The following is a 16,267-nucleotide window of genomic DNA, read 5'->3' as shown; positions in this document are numbered from 1 at the left end:
TAGGACTAAATTACTCTCGATGAACCAACGAGTCTGCCAAAAGGTTCCACAATATCAGCAGGTCTAATGACAGCCAGCAACTTGCCTGTCAGACCATCATAGTCTTGGAACCCAGAAAGGGCTCTTGGCTGACCCTTCTCTATCCATGGTCCTGGCTGAACTTGATGCTGCTAGCTCTGCTGTTATTTTTAACTACAGTGCCACCAAGCTCTCTTGGCTCTTAAGGAAAAAGGATCATAGATAAAGAGAGGGATCCTCAAGGAAAACTAGTCTAATGCCTCCTCATTTTACAATTCAAGAAACTGTGCCCCAAAGAGATTAAGTTATATGCCTAAAGCCACACAGGCAGGGTCAGAGGATGACCCCAGGTCTTTTGGCTGTAGAGCATTCATTACCTTGTACCTTATAAATGTGTAAAGATCCAAGTGTCAAAAGGCAAGAGAGACTCACAAGAACAATCTGACACAAATTTACTAAGGGCCAATTCTAGTACCCTATAATAATAATTCTAGTTTCCCTGAAAAGGGACAGTCGTAGACAACCGGATTAAGCAGGAATGAGGACAGATGTGGGTGCTGGTATTCTCTTGGCTTTGTTTCCTTTTCCTCACTAGATGCTAGGCAAGCCAGAACAAGAAAAGGCTGGTTATCATGATTATCACAGATCATTGCTCTTTGCTAAGAGACAGAATAGTGAGTGGCCTGAGACACACATTCAGAGTACATTCTTGTCCTTTTTTAAGGCCTTGGATTTTCTGTCTGCATAATGGGAAAGCTAGAGTAAATCAATAAGATGTTTTTGAGTGCCTTCTTTGTCATTAACACTGCACTAGATACTATGGAAAATACAAAACAATGAAGATGTAGTTCCTTTTTGATATATATCCTCCCTGATCTCTAGTTTTTAGCTCCCTTCCTCTTAAAATTAATATATTTTTACTCAATTATGTGCACTTCTTACCATTCCAGGAGAACACATACTCTTTCGGGTCAGGGATTTCTTCCTTTTTTCTTTGAATCTTCAAAATCCAGCAAGTATCTGGCACAGAGCAGATACTTTAAAATGTACATTATATTTAAATGAAGCAAAAGGAGAAGAACATCATACTATAAGACAGTGTTAAGTGCCAAAGGAGTAATACACCTAATAAGTGTTTTGGCAACACAGAGTTGACAGAAAATTGAGATCCCTATGGCCAGGAAAGATTGCATGATGGAAGGGAGGCTTACTGCAGGTCTCAAGGGCTCTATGTGAATTACTTCCTTAGAATACTTGGCTGTTCTATAGCAAGTCAGGTATTGTGTATCAGGCAGATGCTGAGTGCTATTTTTAATAATCATTGCTATCACTATTCCAACTCTCTTCTCTTTTTTGTCATAGGGTCAAGATATTGATGCCTCACAGCTACAAAGCCTTCTCAACAATGAACTCCTTGAAAGTAAGAGATGCTTGCCTGGTTAGAATATCACCTGCTATACCCTAGCAAATGCAGTCATTGCTTCCTATTTCTCCACCATTTTGTCCTTTTTCTTTCCTCAGGTAACTCTTCTAAACCCCCAGAGAGAAAGTTTGCCTTTGATGCGTGCCGGAGTATTTTGGCTTTGATGGATGTATCCTTCACACTATCTCTTTTTCCCATCATTTCACCTTACTCTAAAGTCACATTACATATGTCTAAGAGCACCATTTTGAGATCCAAAGAAGTGAGGTGTGGGAAATTCAAGGCTAATTCCATTGTCAGGATTCAGTAGTCTAAGGACTCATATGACGGAATGAATCTCTATTGATTCTGTCCACAATGGCTCTCTAGGACCTAATCTGTCAAGTTTACTTCCCACTATTGAGAGTGAGGAACTAAAGTTAGAAGTGAAGGTAAGGATAATGATTAATTTTAAACATACTGAACTGAAGCCACAGTTGATAAAGTGAAAAGTACACTGAATCTACTTTTGGAGGATTTGGGTTCAAATGCTACTTTCAATATACCACTTGCATGACCTAGAAGTCACTTAACCTCTCTGGGTCTCAGTTTCCTCATCTTTAAAATGAGGTCTTTGACCTAAGCAGCCTCTGAGGTCTCAGCTTTAGAGCTAATGTAATAAACTGAAGGGGAGGAGGGGCGGTCCACTGCAGATGCTTCTTCAGCAGTAGGAGAGAGACTAAAGCAACCAAAAGGTAGAAGATATAGATTTAGCACTCCTTTGGATACAGGGCATTGCTGAAGACAAAAGAACATGCGTCTGAAATTCCTCATACAGTGGATAAGCCCTTTGTATAGCTAGATATAAGGCTTAAATTGTAAAGATCCTGGGAGATGTAACACATTCACAACATTACACTAAGCTTTAGATTAACTCATAAAATCATCTATTTATAAGTGAAAGGGACATCAGATGCCATCTAGTACCACCCTATAGTTTACAGATGAGGAAAAGTAAGGCCCATAGAGACTTTCCCAAGGTCACACAAGTAAGTGTCCAAGGCAGGAGTTGAACTCAGGTCCTGTGAGTCACTCTTTCCAATGTGTATTAGGTCCTTTAATGAGAGTATATTTAGATAAGGGAGAAAGAAAAGCTGCCTTCCTGAACCTTCCTTGAACCAATATCTTTTTACTTTGTTTCCTGGGAGAAACTCAGTCATCACTCAACAAGTTTTCTATTCAGTATCCCCTCAATATTTCAGGCTAAGAGAAAGAAAGACAGCTAAGGACAGAGACAAAGACACACAGGAGAGACAGAGGGGCAAAGGGGAGGGGGAGAGAGAGAAAACCAGTTCCACTGTGAAATTTCCTTGGTAGCTGTCCTAGAAGCTATTCATCCTCTGTGTGTGTGCATGTGTGTGAGTGTGTCTGTGTGTGTGCATGCATGTGTGATCCTGTGCATTTACTGTACTTTTAGAGTGAGATAGATCACACCACTCTCCAACTATTAACAAGACTCTATTGGAAATGCATTGCTGGTCATTGTGGAACAAGAGGGCTTCTTGATGAAACCATAAATCAGTCCCCCATCTCTCCCAATACTTCTACTGGGGCTTGGAATAGCTCTGCAGCATGAGTAGGATGTTACAGATCTCTGACAGATAAATAAAAACATGGCCAAAGGCAAGCCCTCTGCCTGTAGAGGGCAGGCAGCTTTAGCAAAATCTGTGAATGCTGGGTATATGCAAAAAACTGACAGAATCTTTTTCATCAGTCCACCTCTCATCTCTCAAATTTCTCTTTGAGATGAATTGCTTTACCCATAAGTTGCTGTCCAGACTATTGGACAGTATGACCTCTTTTGACCTTCAAATATAAGAGATGTTTTTTTTGATGAAGGCAGCAGTAGGGAGTGAATAAACATATAAGCCCTTTCTACTTTGGGATCCTGAAATGATGCTCTATCAACCCCTGCCCCCCCAGCTATATAGGAAAGACCCTTTCCTGCCATATCAAGTGGCAATATGAGCTTCTTTGACCACCAGGATTGCCATGACAGAATCATGCTCTCATAGAAAGAAACTACAATGGTGAAGCAGGAAGGGAGAAATAATGACCTCATTGCCAAGATCCAGGCCATTCTCTACTTCAGTCCCGTTCATGCCCAGTTGGAGCATTTGCTAGATCCTTCTTTCATTGGTCATGCTGCCTAGCAAATGAAAAGATTCTTGAAAGAAGAGATATGGCATCTCCTAGAATCTTACAAAGGTCAGATGGACGTGAAAGTGGAACTAAACCTTTGGAGGTGAAAGAAAGTGTAAAAATGAGTGTGTGTAGGCATAGTTTAGAAGAATATGTGAAGGATGCTGGGGTTACCTTCAAGGTGCATTTATTCAGTAGACAATAGCTTGTGTTTATAGAGGGCTTTTGGAAAGTGCTTTCCCATCTCAGGCTTTATCAGTGCAAAAAAATTGGAGAGTCGGGGTATGTTTCTCCATTCTAACTCTTATATGTTTAATAAATGTTACTGATGTTCATCTAAAAAAACTCTCCCCAAATCATGGAAGTCAATCTATTGGTCTGTTCCACCTGATGAAGACTCAGTAAGGCTTTCTCCTTCAACCAAATTGCTAGTTCTTGTCATTCTCTTAAAAAAATTCTAAGCCAGGTGCATTTTAGGAGTTGGACATTCAGTCCAACTGAAAAATAACTGATTCATGAAGATCTAGGTTGTCCAGCTGTTAGTTTTCTAGCTTGTGACTGAAGGAAGCATGACTCCATTTATGGCAAGACTAGAATCAGCCTCCTTGCTCATTATCACACTGCAGACCTTAACTCCCCTTCTGGTACAGGTGAAGGTCAATGGACGACTTGACCTAGAAGAATTTACACAGCTATGGAAGAAGCTTATTCGATGTCAGGTAATGACCTAAATTCTTATTAAGTTCAGTTCAGTTCAGATATAGTAGAAAAAGCACTAGATGATGAAATGAAAAGACCTTTGCCTTAGTCATGGCCCTGGCACTAGCTAGTATAATATAAATTCCTTAAGGATATGGATTCTCTTGCTTTTGTATTTGTATCCCCAGAACCTAGCACATAGTGGGTGCTTACAAAATGCTTGCTGATCTAAATTGATCTAGTTGTGTGACCTTGGACAAGTCACATTGCTCCTCTGGATTTCAATTTCCCAATCCATAAAATTAGAGAGTTAGATTATATATGGTGACATGTTCAAATTCCGACTCAGATACTCACTGTCTATGTGACCCCAAGCAAGTCGGATCACCTCGCTGAGCCCCAGAGTTGTTGTAAGGATCAAATAAAGCAAGGAAGATGCTTTGTAAACTTTAAAACTCTATGTAAATGCTGCCATTATTATAAATGTTTGTTGAATTGAGAGGATTTGGGGTCTTCCTTTATACTTAAGATAAAGTAAACACCAAGAGTTGAGCAAAGGCCAGTTTTTCCACATTTCCATGAAAAGTTTCCATGTTGCTTTTTTGGTCCCCCATAAATCATCCCAACCAGAATCTCCCCAAAGGTACATTCAATCCCACAACCTGCCTTCTTGGTATTTTGCCTGGAAACAGTAATCCTTTATACGTGTTCCTGGGTGACCTTCAAGGGAAAGAGATACACAACCCACACTAAATGAGTTGGAAAGAAGCAAATCTAGTTAAAACATTAGTGTCCCAAAACAAGGCAAGCCATTGTAAGGGAATGAGGGGAAGGCAACAGATAGCAATAGGAGAGGAATAGAAATAAACAGAGAATACCAAGGCTGTGTGCAATAGTAGCCCAGTCACTGTGAGTTTAAATGTATTGTTGGCCCTAGTCAATTTTATTCTATTCCCCATCTCTGCCTTACCTATTTTCCATAGCTGGATCCTATTGAAGTATCATGGATAATCAATCAACAAGCATTTATTAAGTGCCTACTATGTGCCAAACATTGTGCTGGGAATTGAAGGCATAAAAATAACAAAGTAGTCCTTGCCCTCAAGGAGCTTACCTTGATCGAGAAGCTTAAATTCCAGCTTGTAATCAGTAAAAAAGTATGACCCAATTCCTTCTCTTATCCAGAGAATCATTTTAAAAATAAGAAACTTAGACTGTCATTGAGAGAAGCAGCATAGCATCATTAATAATTATTATTATATTTAGAGAGTGGTCTAAGGTTCACAAATATCTTGTTTATACTCACAACACGGAGAAGAAGATAATATTATTATGCCCATTTTATAAATGAAGAAGCAGAGGCAGACAGAGGTTAAGTGACTTGCCGAGGATGACATAGATAGTAAATATCTGAGACTAGATTTGAATTCTGGTCTTCCTGAGTTCAGACTCAATGCTTTATCAATAAAGCAACCTAGCTGGAGCTGGAATCAGGTTCAGATTTTAGTTCTAGCATTTGCTGCATGGTTCTGGACAAGCCCATTAATGTCCCTCAAATTTATCATCTTTAAAATAAGGATAAATAATACTTGCTTCAACCTAAATACCTTATGAAGAAAGGTCTTAAGATCAGGGGCCACATCTCATCCAAATTGTGTTTCTCTCCCAGTAATTAAAAAAGTGATCTTTACACATTTTCATCTTTTTGTTGCCTAGTTTAATGATTCTTTTCCCTTACAAGGCCATTTTCCGGAAAGTAGAGAATGGTTCTGGATTCCTCATGGGTTCGGATCTGTGGAAAGTGATACAAGAATCAGGTACAAAATGGTTTTGTTTAATTACCTCACCTTTATGAGCATCAGTTTCCTCATCTGTAAAATGGGAGTAATAGTATTTACAGTGTCTATCTGGTTTCTTTGAGGCTCATTTGAGATGAAGTATGTAATTTCTTTTTTTAAGTGGTATTTGCAGACTGTAAAACACTTTAAATTACTTGAATATCAGTTATGAAAATGATTATTATTTCAGTGGGTCAGGTAGGAGAGGTTAAATGACTTGCTCAAGGTCATACAGCTAGTATGCATCAGTGGCAAGTCTCAAATTCAAGTTTGCTTTACCCTGAGGCTAGTTCTCCATCCACCATGCCACACTGCCCCTCAGAGCTCTTTGGGGTTACTGAAATGTAGATAGTATAACTAGCTAGTTCAGAAACAGAACATCCTTTCAATGACTTTCTTCTGTAGTGATCCAAAACTGAAATGGGTCTGTGATCTTATCAATATGAGTACTTCCTCCCACTGTACAGATTGCAATCCTTTCCTCCCCTCTCATTACAAGTATGACTCATTTCTGTCCTCTTCAAAATACTGAGAGAGAGAGGGACAGAAACAGAGACAGAGAGAGACATAGAGAGATAGAGAGAAAGAGAGAGATGAGACAGAGAGAGGTAAAGGCATAGCTAACATATTCCAAGCCAGATTATCCCAGCCAAGCTGGATGGCTTCAGGGGAGAGGACAGCACTGCACTGTTTCTTCATTCTGCTGACCTCTACTGGCTTCCAAGGCTTGGATGCTCTCAGCACCCAGCAGGTTTCTCATGTGTTGGCATGTTTTTCCTAATTGGCTTTTCTCCCTCGAGCATCTCTAATTGTGAGAAAATAGCTCTGTCTGATTGATAAGCTCCTGGAAAGGGAGTTCACATTAAAGCTTCCATCTCAGCATCTGGGCAGCCGGAGTGTAATATCCGCTGGCAGATTGATGGATCCTTTCAGGAGGAGTTTGGAGCTAAATGAAATTGAGTGAAATCTGTCTGATACATAGAAGGAGGAGGCAAATAGAAGAGGACATATAAGTGGTATAAAAAACTTTAACTTCAGGGGCAAGTTTTATTAGTTAATACTGAGGTTTTATCAGAAGTACACCTTGAACTGAGGCTGGCCTAGGGGTGGGCAAGGTAGGTCTTGTCCAGGGCACAATACTCAAGTTGTCACCACAAAGAGTTGTTTTTAATTTGATATTTTATTATAAATCATATACTTTTATTGTCATGAAAGTCTGTTCTCCAAACTTCCTAGATATTTACCTTCTGGTAAGTCAAAGTGTGTTCAATGAAGGGATGCTAGAGACTCCTAGCAAGTTAAAAGCAGGGGCGGGGAGTAAAGAAAGGCTCCTATGTCCCAGTTCCACCTTTAAGAGGTTTTGTATAGTCTTAGAAGGCAAAAAGGGCCAAGGTCAGTAATGCTTGGCCCCTTAACTTCATTCTCATCTTGAGTCAATAACACACTCTGTGTCATTAGAATTATTTCTAGGTACATCCATTAACAGTGAACTACTTGACCTCATGACCATTAGGTATGGAGATGGAGCTGGAAAAATATATTTAGCAGATATGATCTGTTTTCTCATCCGGCTAGAAATCATGTCAAGTAAGTAATGCTAAGAGGGAGGGCTAAACTTCTGGGAAGCTCTCCTTCATACTGAGTTTGATAAGGCAGCAAACAACCGTAGGGATCACCATCACTGACTTTCAGAGATCCAGGATGCTCATCCCTTGGTCTTGTAGGAGGAAGATGGAGCCAGCTCTAATGAGCAGGTTAATATAGATGAAGTGACCTTTATCAATAGGGTTGAAGGAACAGAGCCAACTCTAGGCAAAGTAGTTTTTTAAAAACAGGTGAAGTTCAGAGGATCACAGCATTTTAGATCTAGAAGGAAGCTTAGATTCTACCTCATCTGACCCTCTTATAGTCAAATAAAGAAACTGAGAGTCAGAATTAGGACAAGTTTTTCCCAAGGTCACACAAGTGATTCGAACTTGGATTGAACAGTCTTTGTTTGTCTTGGTGCCTCTAGTATCTCTTCCTCTTCCCCACCCCAGTGTAGCACCCTTTCCTTCCTCTTCATTTACCTAGTGTCCCCTGCCTTTCTCCTCATTCCCTTCAAGATCAATAGATCACTGTCTCAATATCAGTCATTTATATCATAATATGAATTCAGATCAACATTGTTATCTTTCTCTTAATGACAGCATGAAATTTTTGATCTTCAGACAAAATAACCTTAGACCTTAGCAATCAGAGGGGAGGATACATTGGCAAGCAGTCCTTCTCCTATTGCCCCTGAAATTTCCCCATCTTGGCAGCTACCTACTTTGCCCCCTCCATACTTAAATGCCCATTCTCAAAGAGGAATTAAGAGTGAGTTTGTTATAGACTTTAAATCAAGTCTGAAGATGCTGCCAGGAGAATGAGTTCTATTATTCATGAGTAATTGCCATTTTTCAGAGGAAGAAATAGGTACAGAGAAGGAAAGTGACCTTCCGTAGGTGTCTGAGGGTTCCTCTGTGTTTGAATCTCGGCTGTGCCAATCATTGTATCCCTTACCTTAGGGTAATCATCTAACTTCTTTGGCCTTCAGTTTTATCACCTCTTACATGGGCAAGTTGGACTATGTAGTCTCTGAGGTTGCTTCCAGCTCTATATCTCTGATCATAAGATCAGCTGCACTGAATCTGGCAAAAGAAGCTTGAGAAAAAGACTGGTGTACAATTCTGGCATCAATTAACCAGTATTAAGTTTCTACAGCATGCCTAGGTCTATACTAGACTTTCTTAAAGACATGAGAGAAATCTAAGATTTACAGAGCCCTTATGCCAAAGAGCTCACAGTCTGTGTAGGCAAGATGAATGCTGCAAAATAAAAAATAAAGTATGCCAAATATAAAAGAAGACAACTGAATATTATCATTTGTGACTGCAACTCTAACTGCAAAGGAAATCTGGAGAAGAGAGAGATGAGTGTGAATTGGAGTTATCAGAAAAAGTTCTTTGAAGGGAGAGAGGCACCTGGGTCAACCTTTGGAAGGATAAAGAGATGAATTTACAGGGAAGAGTATGTGGGAAGAGGACTTCTAAGAGGAGAAAATATGAGCAAAGAAACAGTAGGGAGAATGAACAAAGCATTTCTTGATCAAGACTTTTAAAAATGCAATACCATGGAAAACCCTTGAATTTCTTCCACTTGCCCTTCTCTCTTCCTCTAAATGAAGCACTCCTTTTTTCTCCTTCCCATTCCCCCATTTTTAAAAATTATGAATTTAATCATCATGAATATGTATGTTATATACAAACAATAGCAAAGGAGGATTGCATCTATTTTGTGTGCATTTTGTATATTCCTACTTATGCACAAATATGTCCCATTAAAATGTAAGCTCCTTGAGGACAGGAAGGACTTTGCTTTTTCTTTGTATCCTCAGGTACAGTGTCTGGCACTTCGAGAGTACTTAATAAATATTGGTTGATTAATTGATTGATAAGTTGCATATGAAATTGTGAAGTTTTATTATATAGAGAGTTTTAAAATGTAATTAAATTCAGCATGGTGGTTACAAATCTGTCCTATTTATCTAGAAGTGGGACACCTAAATTTTTGTGCATTTTAAAACTATTTCATTGACGCTCTTTTTTCTTCTGTCTCCTTCCCCCCCCCCCCACATACACAATCACTATCTAGGGGCTTTTCATCACCTCTCAAAAGATGGGCAAGGACTCTACTTGACTAAAACTGAGGTAAGGCTGTTTCTTCTTTCTATCTCAATGCCTAGGAGCTCCAAAGCCCAGGCCCCAATCTTCTTTTAACAAGGTGGTTCTTTCTTCTTGGACTTAATTCAAGGATATTTATCTCTGTGGACATATCGAGCTAGCCTGGTGCCATGCAGTATATCAGAGTCCAGCAGCTTCCCTCTCCCCAATTATAGCCTTTATATATTGCTTTCTGTTAGCATTGCTTTAAGGCCTTGGCAGATGGATTTTATTTTTTTCCCAAAGGCTTAATAAACCAAAAGATTATGTTGGAGTAATAAACACAGGAGGGATAGGAAGAACAACTCTGAGCTTGGGGCACCATTTAACTTTGTCATGTTGGGTTGGTAAAGAAATAGTCTGTAGGCCTGACTGACAGGCACATCTCTTTGACATGCTGGCCTATCCTGTATCTACTGAGATGACAGGAGAAATATATGAGCATCCAGGGAAGCTTGGAGGGAACCTTTTTCAAATTTACTGTGGTCTCTCCAGTCATTTTCCTTGACTTGGAATTAGCTAGAATTAAAGAAGGATACAGAGGAACAGACAAAACCCAGAGTGATAGAGTATCTATCGCCCTGGGCTACTAGACAGTGATGGAAAGAGACATAAAAAAAAGTTTGGAGGGAGATGAATTTGCATTAATGTGAAAAGCTACAATGTACTTTCTGCTTGGACTTGAGTCAGCAAAGCTTAGGGAGGGATGAGGGTGGGGTGGGGGAGTCCTGAAGATAATAATGTTGTTTGTCTTGTCTTCCTAGTGGATCAAATTCACTATGTATTGCTGAGTTACTGATCAAGCCTTACAGGGAAGGTAAGAAGTTGCCTTAGACTTCCTTCCAAGAATAAGCATCCCGTTGTTCACCTTCCCACCAATGGCTATAAGATTCATTCCCAAGGATCAGCAGCAAACTAGCTGCCAAGACCCAAGCCCACTCAGTAACAATATGGTTGGCTAGACTGCCATGATGAGGAAACAAATTTCAGGGTCAGAACAATTAATATCCATGAAATCTGTCAAATTGTTTCAAAGTGATTGGTCAACAATTCTAGATAGTTGGGATTGAACTTCTAAGAAACTAGGGATTTCTGGGTAATATGAGAATCACAGGGAAGGAAATCTTTTTTTTCTCATTTCCTACTCTTCGGTTACCTTCTAGACAATCTCAGAAATTTTTATGATTCACCAACCACCTTTAATCTCTGGAATTTCTGATAATCTGATTGGAGACTATCTCCTGGTCCAGTATTTCAAGAAGGCTTCAACCATGCTTCACTTCACTCCCTTCTCTCCAACTGCATTCTCCACAGTATCACCAATCACCTTGGAGCACTGGGTAACCTTCCAAACATCACCTCCAGTCTGGAACCATGATCAAATCACCTCTGCTTTTATCCTTAAAGAGATGTATTGATCTACTCCACTATGCTCCCACCCAATATCCCAGCAAATTTCCTGACCAAAGTGTCCCCTCTCAGTCACCACAGCCCTTTGTGTGTTGTCTACCTATTAGAATGTAAGCTTGAGAGAAAGGGTTGTCTTTACCTGTGCATTTGTACCCCTAGTACTTAGCATACTGTATTGCTTAATAAATGCTATTATATCGCATTCATTTTTTATTTCATTCATTCAGTCATTTTGACTGGATATTTTGAATGAAAAGACACATGTACCTACATTGATGCATATTAATTAACTGAAGGTGCTAAAAATCATTGAGCCAACTAGCCACTCTTCTAAAGATATGGTCCTTTTGAGAAACGACATGAGTGGGAAGGAGGGCCTAGACTAGACTCTAGGTCTAAGGGGTTCCCATTCTTCATCTGAAATAGATTTTCCTGGCTTTTCTCAGGCTTTAAAGGCAATACGTCCAGGTACAATATTACTCTTTAGTCTATAGAGACAAACCTATATAAATTGACCAAGGTGAAACAAACTTCTCTCTCTCTGTCTGTCTGTCTGTCTTTCTGTCTTGTCTTTCTCTTGGATCACTGTATCACAGTTGATCATCTTACAATAATTCTTTTACTTTAAAGACAGTACATTCCACTTTGCATCAGCTCATGTAAGATTTTCAGGTTTTTTGAGAGCACCCTGCTCATCATTTCTTATAGCACAATAGTATTACATCATAATCTCATACCACAATTTGTTCAGTCATTCCTCAATTGATAGGCAACCCCACAATTTCCAATTCTTTGCCACTAGAAAAAAAACTTCAGTAAACACTTTTGTACATATTGGTACTTTTCCTTTCTGTTTTTTTATCTCTATTGGGAATATAGATAGGGTACGCATGGTTCTATAGCACTTTGGGCATAGTTCCAAATTGTTCTACAGAATGGTTGAATGAATTCACAACTCCATAAACAATGCATTAATGTCTCATTTTTCCCACATCCCTTCCAACATTTGTCATTTTCATTTTCTGTCCTATTAGCCAGTCTAATAGATATGAGACAGTACATCAGAATTGTTTTAATTTGCATTTCTCCAATCAATAGTGAGCAAGAGCATTTTTAATATGACTATAGATAGTTTTGATTACTTCATCTGAAAACTGATCATATCTTTTGATCATTTATCAATTGAGGAATGGCTCTTATTATTATAAATTTGGCTCAGTTATCTATATGTTTGAAAAATGAGGCCTTTATAAGAGAAATTTGCTCCAAGATTTTTTTCACAGTTACTATTGCTAACTCTATTTCCCTCTGTCTTATTCCTCCCACTCTTTTATTCTATTGTCTCTCTCCTTTCACCCTCTCCCTCCTCAAAAGTGTTTTGTTTCTGACTACCCCCTCCTCCAATCTGTCCTCACTTCTATCACCTATTTTTCTTATTCCCTTCCCCTTCTACTTTCTTGTAGGGTAAGATAGCTTTCTGTACCCAGGGGAGTGTGTATGTTATTCCCTCTTTGAGCCAATTCTGATGAGAGTAAAGTTCCCCTACTTACCCTCACCTCTCCACCCTAGCCCTCCACTGTAAAGGCTTTTTCTTGCCTCTTTTATGTCAGATTATTTACCCCATTTTATGTTCATCTTTTTCTTCCTTCTAGTACTTTGCTCTCTCACTCCTCAGCTTTATTTTTTAGATATCCTTTCATATTCAATTCCTACCTGTGTACTTTGTCTATATTTACTCCTTCTTCCTACCCTAATAAAGAGAAAGCTCTTATGAGTTATAACGTCTTCAAATATAAGAATGTAAAGTCTAACTTTATTTAGTTTCACATGCTTACTGTTCTTTACTATCTACCTTTTTATGTTTCTCAAGTTTTGTATTTGAGAGACAAATTTTCTATTCAGCTCTAGCCTTTTCACCAAGAATGCTTGAAAATAGTCATTCCCCAATTGATAAATGGTCAAAGGACAAGAACAAGCTGTTTCCAGATGAAGAAATTAAAGCTATCTAAAATCATAGGAAAAATTCTCTAAATCACTATTGATTAGATAAATGCAAATCAAAATAACTCTTAGGAACCACACACACCTATCAGATTGACTTACATGTAAAGCAAGAAAATTATAAATGTTAGAGAAGATGTGAGAAAATTTGAACACTAATATGTAGTTGATAGAGTTGTGAACTAATCCAACCATTCTGGAGAACAATTTGGATCTATGCCCAAAGGGCTATAAAAACATGTATACTCTTTGATCCAGCAATACCACTTCTAGGGCTATATCCCAAAAAGATAAAAAAAAATGGAGAAAAGACTCACATGCACAAAAATATTTGTAGTAGCTCTTTCTGTGATGGCCAAGAATTGGAAATCAAGGTAATGCTCATCAGCTGGGGAATGGCTGAACAAGTTGTGTCATATAAGTAGAATGGAATAGTATTATGCTATAAGGAATGATAAGCAAACAGACTTCCAAAAAACCTGAAAAGATGTATAGGAACTAATACTGAGTGAAGTGAGCCCAACAAGAGACCACTGTACACTGTAACAGCCACAATATGCCATGAATAACTTTGATAGACTCAGCTCTTCTCAGCAATGCAAGGATCTAAGAGAACCTAAAAGATTTGTGATGGAAAATGCTATCCACATCCAGAGAAAAAACTATGGAATCTGAATGCAGATTGAAGTATACTACTATTTACTCTCTTTTTTGTTTTTTTTTTCTTTCTCATGGTTCCTCCCCTTTGTTCTAATTTTTATTTACAGCAAAACTAGTGTGAAAATATGTTTAATAAGAATGAATATATAAAGCCTATATCAGATTGCATGCTGTCTTGGGGGGAGGAGGGAATAGAGGGAGGTGGAGAAATTTTAAAACTCAAAAGTGAATGCTGAAAACTAAAAATAAATAAATAGATTACAAGGAAAAAAAGGAAATATTTAAAAGTCTTCTCTTTCATTGAGTATCCATATTTTTTCCAGAAGGATTAGTAGGTGATTCTTGGTTGTAATCCTACAAGCCCTCTGATCCTTTAATGTAGAAGCTACAAAATCTTGTATTATCCTGATTATAGCTCCATGATACTTGGATTGTTTCTTCTGGATGCTTGCAATATTTTCTCCTTGACCTGGGAACTCTGGAAATTGACAATAATATTCCTGGCAGTTTGATTATTTTGGGATGTCTTTCAGGAGGTGATTATTGGATTCTTTCATTTTCTGTTTTACTCTCTGATTCCTTGATAATTTCTTGAAAGATGATGCCCAGGCTCTGTTTTTGATCCTGGCTTTCAGTTCTAATAATTTTTCAATTATCTCTCTGGATATATTTTCCAGGTCAATTGTTTTTCCAATGAAATATTACACATTGTCTTCTTTTTTTTCATTATTTTGGCTTTATTCCTTCTTAATTTCTCATAAAATCATTAGCTTCCATTTTCTCTACTCTCATTTTTAGTATTTTGTCAGTGAGCTTTTGTACTTCCTTTTCCATTTGGCCAGTTCTATTTTTAAGGAGTTGTTTTCTTCAGTGAATTTTGTACCTCTTTTTCCATTTGATCAATTCTGCTTTTTAAAGCATTCTTTTCCTTATTGACCTTTTGGATCTCTTTTACCATTTGACCTAGTCTGTTTTTAAGGTGTTATTTTCTTTGATATTTTTGCCAAGCTGTTGATTCATTTTTCATGATTTTCTTGTATCACTCTCATTTCTCTCAATTTTTCCTCTACCTCTTTTACTTGATTTTCAAAATCCTTTTTGAGTTCTTCCATGACTTGAAAATGATTTATATTTTTCTTGGAGGTTTTGGATGTAGTAGCTTTGACTTTGTTATCTTCTGAGTGTATGTTTTGATCTTCATTGTCACCATAGTAACTTTCTATGGTCAGAATTTTTTCTGTTGTTTGCCCATTTTTCCAGCTTATTGGTTGACTTTTAAGTCTTTGTTAATTAGGACTCCGCTTCCAGGGTGGAGGAAGCACTGTTCCAAGCTTCAAGCTTGTCCCAAGCTGTTTTCAGAGATACTTCTGGGAACCTGTAAGTTTTCAGTCTTTCCAAGATGGTGTGATCTAAGGAGAGGTATGTTTACTACTCTTCTGGCCTTTATTCTGGTCTAAGAGTGATGACAAGCACTCTTTTCTGTTCTGGAACTGTGACAAGGGTCCCCACTCCACTGACTCCAGTGTGCTAGTGCTCTTTCTGGCCCTGGGACTGTGACATGGATCCAAATATGGGTGAAGCAACAAAGTCCTGCTTCAGTGCTAGGAAAGAGACTTCTGTAATTTCCTTCTAAACAGCTGTTCAACCCCCTTACCATCTGCAGGTTGAGAATTCCAGAAGCAGCTACTACCATCACCGAGTCAGTAGCTTCCAAGGTCTACTCCTGGTTTGCTGGGGGTGGGGATTGGTCTATACTGGCATGGCCTTCACTGAACTGTGCTCCACTCTCACTGAGGTGCAACAGACCTTTTCTGCTGACCTTCTAAGTTGTTTTTGGCTGAAAAATTATTTCTACCTGTCTTTTTATGGGTTCTGCAGTTCCAGAAATTGTTTTATGGCATTATTTAAAAGTGTTTGGAGGGGTTTGGAGGAGAGCTCAGGTGAGTTGCTGCCTTTTCTTTGCCATTTTAACTCCACACAGATGTTTTCAAAAGGGATTTTTATATTTTTTTCAGTTTTCAAAGAATGGTTTTATTGTGATAAAGATATGTTTCATATATATATATTTTATGCTTTAATGGCTTAACAATGCTTTAAGGATTTGGGGACACCATACTCTAACTTCACAGGATGGTAAAGAGGAAAGCTGTTTTTAAACCTCAAAGAACTATAAAAAATATGTTATCATTATTTATGTGTTTTAGTTGGTCATGAAGTGGGAGCACAAATCCATCCTCACTCCTGGAAAGACAACCAACAGGAAGTTAATTGGATTTCTCTTCATGGGCAATGGA

The 16,267-nt window shown here is 38.5% G+C and overlaps 1 protein-coding gene across 1 annotated transcript in view; it reads left to right on the top strand.

Annotated features, from left to right (window-relative positions):
* CAPN13 (calpain 13) overlaps positions 1 to 7,754 on the top strand; it is a 104,293-nt gene extending 96,539 nt beyond the window's left edge. Inside the window, exons 15-19 of the mRNA XM_072631158.1 lie at positions 1,381 to 1,438; positions 1,540 to 1,610; positions 4,273 to 4,341; positions 6,063 to 6,138; positions 7,630 to 7,754. Of these exons, the coding sequence (XP_072487259.1) occupies positions 1,381 to 1,438; positions 1,540 to 1,610; positions 4,273 to 4,341; positions 6,063 to 6,138; positions 7,630 to 7,754 (399 nt within the window). The remainder of the gene's footprint in view (positions 1 to 1,380; positions 1,439 to 1,539; positions 1,611 to 4,272; positions 4,342 to 6,062; positions 6,139 to 7,629) is intronic.
* Positions 7,755 to 16,267: the final 8,513 nt, after the last annotated feature.

Source organism: Notamacropus eugenii, chromosome 1, assembly GCF_028372415.1.
Source record: "Notamacropus eugenii isolate mMacEug1 chromosome 1, mMacEug1.pri_v2, whole genome shotgun sequence".
Taxonomy (NCBI): domain Eukaryota; kingdom Metazoa; phylum Chordata; class Mammalia; order Diprotodontia; family Macropodidae; genus Notamacropus; species Notamacropus eugenii.
Note: the sequence above shows the minus strand (reverse complement) of the source record. Positions and strands in the feature narration are given on the sequence as shown.